The following is a 12,424-nucleotide window of genomic DNA, read 5'->3' on the forward strand; positions in this document are numbered from 1 at the left end:
TACTCAAAATAGCTTCTGTGCCGTATACAGCCTGTACCAGATATTCTCAGTGGTGCGTACAATTTTTAATACATCTTTCCTCTCTCAAGACTGTTCTCTTGCTCATGTTCAATAATGACACATAATAATAGGATCACTGCAAAGCTTTTCAAAGCTCCGAGTGGTCATTCCATTAAAGCACACAATATAAAACCAATCATTATCCCGTCTCCTCACAAAGTCAAATGTCTCCTCATTTTCTATTAAAATACCCAGTATATCTTTCATTGTGTTTGATGAACTCTGGTCGTGTTTTTTCTGCGTATATATGTGTGTGAGGTTAAAGATGGTTTATGAATGGGTACAATGGTGCCAGCCTCCCACCGCGAGCTGAATGCACTCATTCTCCTGACCTATCACTTTCAATAATGTCAGTCACCATGCCAGCCCCCTTTGAGCCTGGCACTGGATCGAAGCACTCAAGGGAATAGGGGGTGTTGTACAACAGATGGAACCAACCGCCACAAGAAACTAACAGTTAGTTTTGTGTGTACGCGCCAATCTGCTGCCATTTAAACTAAATCAGCGTTAGAACACATGAACAGATTTAGCACAAACATCTGATTTTAAGATCTTAAAGTTCTACCATCCATATTTCTGCTCTTTATAGAAAGAAGTTTAATTGCTGATGTGATTGGGGGGATTGTATCTCCAAATAAAAAATATATAATTAAATAAATCAAACCCTCTTCTGAGACAAGAAAGCACAATAACTGGACCAAAAATGTCTGTTTACTTGCACTGTGTTATGTGAAAGTTCCTGAGGCACAGCAGTGGTGAAGTTACTAAGAGATACAAGCAGAAAACAGGGGAGGAGAGCAGACTGTTACTGAACAAACCTCCGTCCCAGTGCACCCATTCCAGAACAAATGAGAGACCTGGGCCCATGGGGTACACCTGGCAGGAGATGATGCCAAAAACAAAAAGATCATAGTTCTTCCAATGAGCCATAGCGATATCAAGAAAACCCCAACCCGTCAGTATTCAAAATGCACCAAAGCATACAGACTCACACACAATCAGCCAAAATATGGAATATGTCATTTGGCAAGTTGAGATTTGATGCTCATGTGAGCTATTCAAGTTTGAATTCAGCTCTCAACATTTCCTGATCTCAGTCTTTATTTTCTTCCCCCACCTTTTCTTGTTATTCATCCACTGAACATATAATAATATTAGGAAGCAAGCTAAAGAATAGGAGAAATGCAGAGAAAAGTAGACGTCGTTTTTAAAATGCACTTTTACAAAAGAGGCAAAAATCCAAAACAAAAAGCACTTAGACTTAAGGCGTTGTCCTAAATAAAACTATGATGCTCTAAGCCAGGGGTGTCAGACTCAATTCCTGGAGGGCCAGAGCCCAACTCTAATTAACTACCCCTGATCCAACTAATCAATTCCTTTGGGCTTATTTGAAAAACTATATGGTATGTGTGTTGGAGCAGGGCTCTGGCTCTCCAGGAACTGAGTTTGACACCCCTGCTCTAAGCTTTATTTATATGTGTATAATTGAGGTTAAATGCATAAATATTTGCATTTATACGAACAAATATATGCAGGGTCCAACTTTCTCCAACAAAGTTAGGGTGGACAAACCAAATATTAAAGAAAAGACTGATATTTGAATTTAAAATGGCAGAGGCACTTCATTGTTGTCTGTGAGAGGTTAAGTATATATTCTTCAGTAAACCATCATGCAACGCTATAGTTATGGTTGGATGGGAGCTGCTGTTACTTTTCTTGGTACGTGCACAGCTCTGGAAATACAACTCCACAGCTTTTTCCATCATAAGCTCTCTAATAGATCCACAGCGCTGAGGTCCAATTATTCCAAGCTTTGTGTGTGTGTTAGTGTGTGTGTGTGTGTGTATAGGCAAGGAGACAAAGGGAACCATGCCTTATTAATCTTTCAGTGAATCAGTAAATTCATCTCCCAAGAGCAGCCATTCATGTTTGCTAGAAGCGGGGTTTAATGAGAGCTGTGAGCACTCAAGCTCCATTCTGAGCATTATGAAGCCCGTGTGCACGGCCTCCTCCTAAGCAGCACTGGCCGCAAGAGAATGGCTAACTTTCCAAAAAGCACAGAGTTATTGGCATGTCTTGGAAACATAAGTCCTTTTCCATTTATGCAGACAGCTGATCGACACAGAGAACTTCTGCTTCGTCGTAATCTATCACAAGTGCTTCTTAAAATATATGCCATACAAACGGATCGAAGGAAAAATAGTTACACTGCAAAACTGTCTTCAAGTCAAACACTTTCTCAGTGCTCAGACAAATACACATCAGAAACTGACAGAAAAAAAAGTTCAATGAAATTAAACCCCAATAACGAAGATTCGGTAAAAAATTAAAAAAGACTCAAATCTTGGTCCGTTTCTCATGTTAAGCTGTGGGATGCAAAGCCACACAGGTCTGAAATGAAATGAGGGTGAATAAATTACAATACATTTTTATTTTGGGGAGGGCAAACTATTCATTTAAAGAGGGGGTGAAATGCTATTTCATGCATACTGAGTTTTTTACACTGTTAAAGAGTTGGATTCCCATACTAAACATGGACAAAGTTTCAAAAATTAAGTTGTAGGTTTGAAGGAGTATTTCTGTTCCAAAAATACTCCTTCCAGTTTGTCACAAGTTTCGGAAAGTTTTTTTCGAGTACGGCTCTGTGTGACGTTAGATGGAGCGGAATTTCCTTATATGGGTCCTAAGGCACTTCTGCCGGAAGAGCACGCGCTCCCGTATAGCAGAGCAATGAGAGCCTGAGCACAGACATTCATTCACTGATCAGAGCGAGAGCGCCGCGAAATGTCACAAAAGGAGTGTGTTTTTGGTTGCCAGGGCAAGACAACCCTGCACAGATTACCAAAAAAAAACAGCATTAAGGGACCAGTGGATGGAGTTTATTTTTACAGAGCATCAACAGAGTTTGATCGGAGCAAGTGTTTGTTCCCTGTATTTCGAAGATGCTTGTTTTACAAACAAAGCCCAGTTTGACGACGGATTTGCTATCGTTTATTTCTCAAGGATGATGCAATCCCAACGAAAAAGGGTCACGATTGTGTGTTGGAACCACAGGCGGTGAGTAAAACTGCTTAAAATATCTCTGCCTCCTTGTTAGTGCGTCCCCCTCCCCTCCCGGAGACCCGGGTTCGAGCCCCGCTCGGAGCGAGTCGTTGCTGCTGCTCTTCTCTTGCAGTTTCAGCCTTCACAGCTGTCACAGCTTCCAAACGCTCTCAACGCAAAAGCCTACTCGCGCTCGTGATTCTTTAGCTCCGCCCACACGTCACGCCTCCAGGCATTCGTGTTTTTCCGGGGAAAATCGGTACAGACTATCTTTCTCTTATGAATATAACAAAACTAAATAGTTTTTGGAGTTATGAAGGATGCAGTACTACTCTATAGGTACTCAAGATTAACAGGATATTGAGTGAAAATGAGCATTTCACCCCCCCCCTTTAAATTTCTGTTGTGAAGGATTTAGCAAAATGTTGTGGATCTTGATAAGAACTACCTACTGTTAGACTCCAGTTGATATGGGGCACTTTGGTGTGCAGGTTCAGGCCGAAGATGAGGAGCAAGACTCCTGTGACAATGAAGGCACTGCAACTGACAAACTCAAAGAGGTAGACGGCGGCACAGGGCGAGCACATCATTATGGTCTCAATGAAGATGAATGAGATGAGAGCCAGGACCTGCAACAGAAAGGAGAAACCCACAGCTCACATTACTTTATCAAGCAGAACATTAAAGAAACATCTAATATAGACTTAAACGATACAACAGATCAAATTGATCTCTTTGCAAAGCATGGTGCCTGATCCAAGACAACAACATAATACAATGCTGTCCCTTTTGCAGAGCAGCGAAATACCACAAGAAATTATTTCTCGAAAAAGCTGTTTCAAGGCATAAATGAGTCGTCTATATTCAGGGTTTACTTTGTAATGCATTTTCCACATGGTCATAACAGGGCCTTGCGGAGTATGCTGAACCCTACTGAAGTCGCAGAGGGTTCAACCGATGTTTTCCTGCAGCATTTGTCAGTAGACCACAGCATGGGAAGAATTCTGAGGTTAACGTGCTATTTAGGTGTTATGCAGCCTCGACTCTCCAGCACAAAACCTCAGACAGATTACAGGTCGGCCCGCTCCAACAGGGGAGACAGAACCACTGCCACGAAACATTCCAGCATCTAGACGGGGGCCCAGCATTTCCAGCTGGCCCGGGCTGGATGCTGTCATTGTGCAGACACTAAATAAAATGGTGCGCATATCTAGGAATTGTGGAAACCTCCCTGCGTAAAGAATGATTTCTGTGATGAATAAAGAACTGGATGTGGGCTTGCTAATGGAATGGCAGAGATAATCTGATCTTCCTGATACTGAAAAATAAAAGCAAAACCATCTACTGGACCATGGAACTATAGGGTAACCAATTTGCCACTTTAGGGATTAAAAGTTACTCAAAATTGAGCCCCGATGCACCTTTTGTAAAGTCCACACCAGAAAGAACTTGATGGCTAGGTCTGCTATCCAACAGTTTATGCATCATGTGACCAAAGTGTGGACTCATAGATGCAAAGGACTGAGGGTTTCAATTATATATACTGTATGTATGTGTTAAAGATACTGAAATAAACTTCAGAAGCTTCCCCCACCATTTAAAATACAATATTGCTATGGACTATACAGTATAGTTTTAATTGTCGACTGTTGCTTGTGGTGGCATGGAGAGGATCAAATGACCATTTACATTCCCCTTCCATGTTTGGTTGATTTCTTGTCACTGAACCATTTATTCAAAGTAAACAACAGTAAATCTCAAGGTGGGGTTTCATGCCTTGTTAAAGGGATGAAACTTCTGTCATCATTTACTTACCTTAATCTCACTCAAGCCCGTATGACTTTCTTTCTTTTTCAGAACACACAAGAAGATGATATTCTGAAGAATGTTGGTAACCAAACAGGTTTGGTGACCACTGACGCCCATTGTACGAACAACACAAGACTGTCTCAAAATATCTTCTTTTATGTTCTAAACAAGAAAGATAATAACCGAATTGGAATTACATGAAGGTGAGTAAATGATGACAGAAGTTTCATTTCTGGGTGAACTATATGTCCCCAACCTTGGACTTGGCAACACTTCTTATTAGCGACAATGTCATTTAAATATTTCCACAGAATTTCATATGAAGGCCAACCTCATGTAAGTTCTGACACTTGGAAAACCCTTCTTTATCTCATCCAGCTTATTTGCATTGAAGTGTGGACCAAACATAAATTGCCGCTCACATCATGACGTTCCTGTCACAGTGCCAGCAAAGCCAGCATCACTTCAGTTGACCGTCACACCCCATCAAAAAGACAGATTAAAAATATGCATTTGGAGATGAGGTCATTGCTTTTGATAGACGTAGCTCAACTTGCGTCCCACAAGGAGATAGGTGTCAAGCAAACACAAAGCCCAAGATTTTAATGAATGATTATGTCACTCCCCACCCTCCTCCTCAACTTTTTGCTGTCCTTCAGAGCCCCCCTACATTAGGCAATCAGCTAGTTCCTTGTAGCAATGGCCAAATGGAGTCAAATGCCAAGTTTGTACACATGCCATCTGTTGTGCCCAGAAAATTAATGTTTGGAGGCATGGTCTGACAGCTTGCATTGTGTTCCAAAAGCTCCTCCTTAAACGGAAATGAGCCTTCCAGCTCCCACCCAACAGTCTTTTCCTCGCCTGAAGGGAATTGCTCCTTGCACAAAATTTAAACCACTATTTCTTAAACTTGGAGATGTTTGCAGAAAAGCAAACACTCCACATTACATAAGTTTTGCGAGAGCTAGTAGAGAGAGGAAAAAACATCTGGTAAATCCATCAGATCGCTACATTACAGAGAGAGCTCTTTCATTATATTTAACAGTCTCTCATCAAAACATACCTTGAAAAACGATCCTTCAAGGTAAAATGACATGTTTATGATGCTACTTCACTGCTTATGGCTCCTTCAAAAACATCTGGTGGCTTCATTCTCAGAACTTGAATCAGTTAAAAGGTCAATAGTTTTGCCCTTCAGGGCTGACATAACCTTAATTGGCAGGGTACTTCCTGGTCAAAGTGGTTGTAGAAAGGAAGCCATATAAAAAAAACATCTCGAGCTAAGAACATTTCAAAGTCTTCAATTTAGTCATGACTAGTGGCAACTAACTAGTTGATTAGTAGGATCATCTAGTTTACTAGCAGGACAGAATAGGGAGCACATGTTCAGCACACAGGGCCAGATAGGAACCCCCACAAAAACATGATGATGGGTCAAAATCAAGAACCAAATATATAGTAACTAAAGTCTAACTAGCAGAGCTCATTACTGCCTCTGACTTGAGGAATGATCGATCACATATTCAAATAAATTTGAGATTTTATGGTCACAGATCAAAACACCAAGGAATATCATTGGAATGCTGTAAATTAAAAGTTAAGTGGGAACTTTCTAAATCATTTCCTGTTTAGATTTAGTTTTAAGTAGTGGTGGGCTGTTATCGGCGTTAACGTGCTGCGTTAACGTGAGACTCTTATCGGGCGATAAAAAAAATATTGCCCTTAATCTATTCTCAAAGTTGGGTTGGGAGCTGGTTCTATACTAAGCAAGCTATGATTACTTTCACCTTGATATTTTAGCGCGGATGTATACCTAGCCAAATATTTAAACCTACTGTGAAATGACCACATCAAACGTGACGTGCTAACACGGTGCGCACGCAGAGAGAGAGAGCCCCGTATCCGGACAGCGACACTGAACAGGGCTCTCTTCTCCAAAGTTCTCCTCGAAGTCCCTCCTGCACCTAAACGAACAAATATAAATCGCAGTTTGAACAAACAAAATGATGTAAAAGAGCACAATTCAGCACCGCGGTGTTCTGGTGTTCATGGCTCATGCAGAGAAAGGCGTCTCAAAACACTTGAACACAGAATCTGCTTCTTTGTGCCGAAAATTACATACAAAATATGTCACAATACCGTATGCTTGAAAAAACTGTCAGTTATTTCTTATGGAAATTAAACAGTTGAGTAAAAAAATGGGATGTGTATAATATTTGATGCGTTCATCGTCTCTTAAAGTGACCGCGCCTAATTTAGCTTCTAGCTGCTGTAATGTTAATCCAAGAAAATGAAAGAAAATCACTCACTGCTCTTGACTTAATTACTTTGTAGTTTTAACAAGAATTAATGCACAGTCAAACCAAAAATTATACAGACACCAGATTTAATTTTTTATATATTTGACAAATAGGTACAGGACACCATAATACATTTATGTAAGTGAGTATAGCAAAATTAAGTGAACTGTGACATAATATACCAAAAGATTCTACAGTGAACTACTAGTGAAATTGATTAAAAAATATATATATATTGTATATCAAAAATTATTCAGCACCTTATAAAGCACCATGTATTGCTTATGTGTTTTTTTTTCTGAATTGCTAATGCAACCTTTGCACACCACAGTCTGAACAAAATTAAGTATTGCTTGGTAATTGTTCAACAAAGTATTGATGGTAGTGTACATATTGTCATAATAACAGTTGTCTGTAGTTTTAGTTGATTGTAATCCATTACATCATTTCTATCAAAGTTATGACAGACATTATCAAGACAAATTTGTTCTGACAGAGTTTAACTCTAAGTTCTTGTCATAATTTAGAACCATTTTACAAGCGATAGCAAGTAAACTGTAATAATGTAAGAAATGTTGAAGGTGTCTGAATATATTTTGGTTTGATTGTATATTTAATTTTTACATTGAAGACTATCCAGAGCTATTTTACATTTAATTATTCAGTTTCTGTACCTTGACACCTACAAACTTGAAATAATAATAAAAAAAACTTAAACATTGTGTAAATAGCACAAATAAATAAAAATGAACGAACATACAAATTAAACAATTTCAAACAGGGCCCATAGGTACAACCTTCACTGGGGCCCGCTGACCCCAGCTACGGCCCTGGGTGCAGAAGCAGAACGGACTCATACTCATTGTGCTTTCACACAGGACGCGTTTGCAGTCCGCTATTCGGTACGTAAATGATCGTTCACCTGAAACGCACTGACGGACCGCAACCGTGTGAACGCTGGAATCCGTTTACATGTGTGCGTAAAAAAATATGAAATGCATACGCACTGCAAACAGAGTATGTGTGAAACAGGCGTAAGGTTGTTTGCACCTTGTGCAATGTGGAATTCGTTTACAGCTTCCTCAAGCAGTCTGTGATGCATTTTAAAAACAGGAGATGAGGGGTGGGCCGGTCTAATGCACCATCTGGCTTGAGAAACCCGTTCTAAAAGACTTCATTTTAGTCATTATTTTATTTGGGTAGCACACATATTCTGAATGTTTTCGGCAGAATTCAAATGAGCCATTTTAATCTAGATTAATCTAGATTAATTCCAAGATTACAGGGAGATTAATCTACATTAAAAAAAAATGTATCTATGCCCACCACTAGTTTTAATTATATCGTTTTAATTGAACCCCTCTTACTAACCTGTTCATTATCGCAGTATGAAATGTCCCATACCGTATTATCCACCTGAGGAAAGTAACAGCTCAGAGAAAAGGAGCCGTTTGACCTGCACAGAGTATTAGAAAACACAAACATCTCAAGTGTGTGATTCAAGAATCTGATGGCTTTTTCTATAACTTTAATTTAAGTCTCTTGCATAGACTTTGACATTTTTGCTAATCTTTGACAAGCAGCAGTCGTATCAAATACGAGTCAAAACAGATATTAAGGTTGAAGAAGCTGGTTTCTGGTCAGTACTGAACAGAGCTTTACTAAACTACTCCTCATGCCTGCCTGTAATTTGACTCCACAGGCAAATGAAACTTCTGGATGCACACAAAACAGCTTAGATAGAAAGCAACACATTACGTTCATGAAGATAAAAGTGCTGCATGTACTCCATATGTCCACTATCTCAGCTATTCTCTGTGTTCCCAAGTTTTGAACCATTAAGCAATCTTTGAGTAGACCAGCTATCTTCTGTATCTGCACACAGGTTGTTTCCTTTGGCAGCTTACACAAGCCCTTGTTTCACCTAATTGTTTCCTTAGTTGCACTCTGTTTTCCCTGTGCATGTATTTTCTTAACTGTGCATCACCATGAGGCCCGATCTGAGATGCTTTGGGTTTGCTGAGCCAGCAGAACAACAAAGCAATACTTTTTTTTTCTCTCTCCTTATGCTTCCTACTTCTTTTCCAACATCTGGCAGAGGTTCAAAGGCAAAAAAAAAGCTTTTCTGTGAGTTTCTGTTTTGACCAAAGTGACTCTATAGCTTTTCGGGTGTTTTGTGAATCAAGCCGACCTAAAGTGCTGAAATCTGAATGAAGCCGATCTGAAAGTTAATTCAATCAGACTCCAGACAACATTCCCCTTCGTCAACGATGCATTCCAGAGATGCTGACGCCGGTCGGCATGTTTCCAACAGGAAATATGTTGATTTAAAAATCCAAAAAAGAGGAAATCTGCTCTCCTCGCATTAATCCAATATGAGAAAAACATAATCAGGAGTGAATTTCTAACTGAAATATATGGAAAGCAGATCTGTTATCTTGTGCAGAAAAACACTTTTTTGAATGCCACTGTTTGGATGGAGACATCTGTCTTGCCTTGAATATTTAGGAGCCAAATCCCAAAGGGGCGTAGGCCCTATTGTATCCATTGGTTATCTTCACACAATATTCTTCTTCTATATGGGGTGTCTATGGCAGCCCTATGAACCGCAAGTAGGAAAATGATAACATTTGGCAAACTTGTAGTGGTGGTCCTGATTAGTGATCTGGCCAACTCTGGGGTCTCTAGGGACAAAATAGGGTGCACATTATTTTTTTTCAGCCTGGTTCTTATAAGAGAAAATTAGTTCAGAGGCTGTATCTTCATCAGCACCATGACCTGAGGGCCCATGCCAATAAATGTTGCCACCTATGGTTAATGAGATTGGAAAACTTAGACTTAATTTGACTTAAATTTCAATACCCTTTAAACAATTTGACATATCTGCACAAAAAATTGGTAGGAATCATCGACAGCATGTCCCGGAGGTACCTGAGAAGTTTGAACACAGTGCCACTTAGTCTTTCAGAGATATCTGCAAAAACGCCTTTTGAAAACATTGTCCAAATTGTGTACTTTTTGTTTCTTTTCAGACCTTGAGTTATGCCAGTTCTGACAATATCTTAGTGATGTGATGTTCGGCACAGAGACAATGAAACTTGTATAAAAAATAAATAAAAAAATCTCACAATGAAGCACTGTACTGGAGTTTGATTCGTTTTGCCATAACCACGTGATCTGTCATGTCTGAAGCTTTGCTTTCGCAGTGACTGCATCGTATTCGGATTCAAATAACTTGAACCCCATGCACAGGCTTCAAGTGTCACTGACTTCTTAGATAAGAATAAATCACAATACAAATACATATTTTCATCTGTAGTTTTGTACGTGTTCAGTTTGCATTGATCTCTGCTTCACAATCACTTCACTTGACCATTACACAGTAACCTTCATGTATTTTGTGCTCGCTGTACATGCTGTGCTTGAAGGAGCAGTGGTTGCTTTGCTTGCTGTGCCTGCTGCACCTTCAGGGCTTTGCCCCTCTTTGCTGCTTGTAGCTTTTGATTTAAAATTCAAAAACTGAGAAATCTGTCTTGCTTACACTAATATGATCAAACATGAGAAGAATGTCACCAGGGAGGGACATCCAAAAGAAAGAAAGAAAGAAAGAAAGAAGTCAATAAATGATGACACTGTTGATGAAGACATGACTTCTGCTGTCTTGCTCAAAAAATTGGGAGACATCTATCTCACATCAATAACAATGTAGCACAGAAAGAAAGGAAGAGAGAGAGAGAGAAAGAAAGAAAGAAAGAGAGAGAGAGAGAGAAAGAAAGATGTCTATTAAATTTACGAAAGAAGAGAAATCAAATGATGACACTGTTAATGATGAAGACATCTTGACTTATTCACAGGAAGTCACCTTGCTGACTCTAATGTGTTGCCAACACCTTGCTTAAGTTCAGAACAGAAAAAAACTTTCTAGGCTCATATGGTTTTCAAGGAATAGAAAAGCACTGTGACTTTTTGAACTTACCACTTCGATAATTTTTAAAATCCCGAAATGTGATTTGATGTAGTCCAGGTCACACCTGATGGCCCTGAACACGTTCCTGGGGTTCACGGGCTCGGTGGTCGGCTGATACGGACTATGGGCTCCTGAAATCATCGAGGTGTTGGAGGCCTCGCCATCAAAGCCCTCAGTCTCCTCGTTTTTCCTCATGTTGAACTCTTTTACCTCCACGTCCAGCCCAGATATAAGAGCAGATTCGAGGCTGAAATCAACAGCTGTCCACTGGTCCTCTGAAAACAGTGTCTCAACAAAGAACAACCCTCGTTACAAAACGATCACAGTGAGCTCCTGCAGTGTTTATGACCCACAGATCCCTACATCCCCATCCACGCCTCGGTCATCTTTGCGCTGTGCTCGGATCGTGTTCTGAACAGTGCTGAACGGTCTCGGCTGTTCTCATGGCTGTGTCCATATCTCACGCTTCGGGATGCAGACTGTAATGTTGCTGCGAGTCTCCGCCCTCCCAACTACATTCCTGCGAGGACAGACGCTTTCTTGTAAAGTCTTGACGACTGATGTCAGAGAAACAAAAGCACGAAACAGTCACACTTCTAAACGTCTTGCTTTGAGTTCTTGCCTTTCCTTATGCAGGTGAAGATCGCAATATTTGATTCATCATATGCGAAGCGACAGCAGTTTAAAGTGTCGCTATGGCAAGCTGTTAACATTTAAGACTCAAGTTGAAACCAACATCAGTTATAACATTTTGATATTGAATTCTACGGGCATAGTAAGTATCCAAGATGTACTAGTACATATTTATTAGATACCTATTTGAAGCGGAAAATGATAAGTCACTAAAGGTTTACTTACTACCGATGAAACTGTACTTGTAAGAAAAATTTAGTTAAATTAATACATGTTTATTTGGCTTGCCATAGTAAGTGCCTTTGCAAATCCTAGTGCGTAGTCTTCCTAGACAGCATGTTGATTTTGGGGAGTTTTTAGTATGTACTGTTGGTAGTAAGTACAACTGTGGAGAAATATTTAGTAAGATATTTAGTAAGCCACTTGTAGCCTTATTTAGAAACAATGTAAATACTGTTTTTGTGTTGTAACATTGGATCTTACAACAGTGCACCTAAATAAGCATGTATATATAAATAAAACAGTATTATATAATACATTATGCATTCAAATGTATGTAAAAGAAAATAAAAATACATATTGGGAGAACAGCACTGCCCCCTACTGGTGTGGT

At 39.7% G+C, this 12,424-nt stretch overlaps 1 protein-coding gene across 1 annotated transcript in view; it reads right to left on the bottom strand.

Moving 5' to 3' along the window:
• The window catches only part of LOC113051576 (CKLF-like MARVEL transmembrane domain-containing protein 4), a 23,258-nt gene extending 11,402 nt beyond the window's left edge, over positions 1–11,856 (bottom strand). The window contains exons 1-2 of the mRNA XM_026215468.1: positions 11,188–11,856; positions 3,555–3,731 (exon numbers count right to left, since the gene is read on the bottom strand). Of these exons, the coding sequence (XP_026071253.1) occupies positions 3,555–3,731; positions 11,188–11,373 (363 nt within the window). The 5' untranslated portion in view covers positions 11,374–11,856. The remainder of the gene's footprint in view (positions 1–3,554; positions 3,732–11,187) is intronic.
• Positions 11,857–12,424: the final 568 nt, after the last annotated feature.

Source organism: Carassius auratus, chromosome 32 (assembly GCF_003368295.1).
Source record: "Carassius auratus strain Wakin chromosome 32, ASM336829v1, whole genome shotgun sequence".
Taxonomy (NCBI): domain Eukaryota; kingdom Metazoa; phylum Chordata; class Actinopteri; order Cypriniformes; family Cyprinidae; genus Carassius; species Carassius auratus.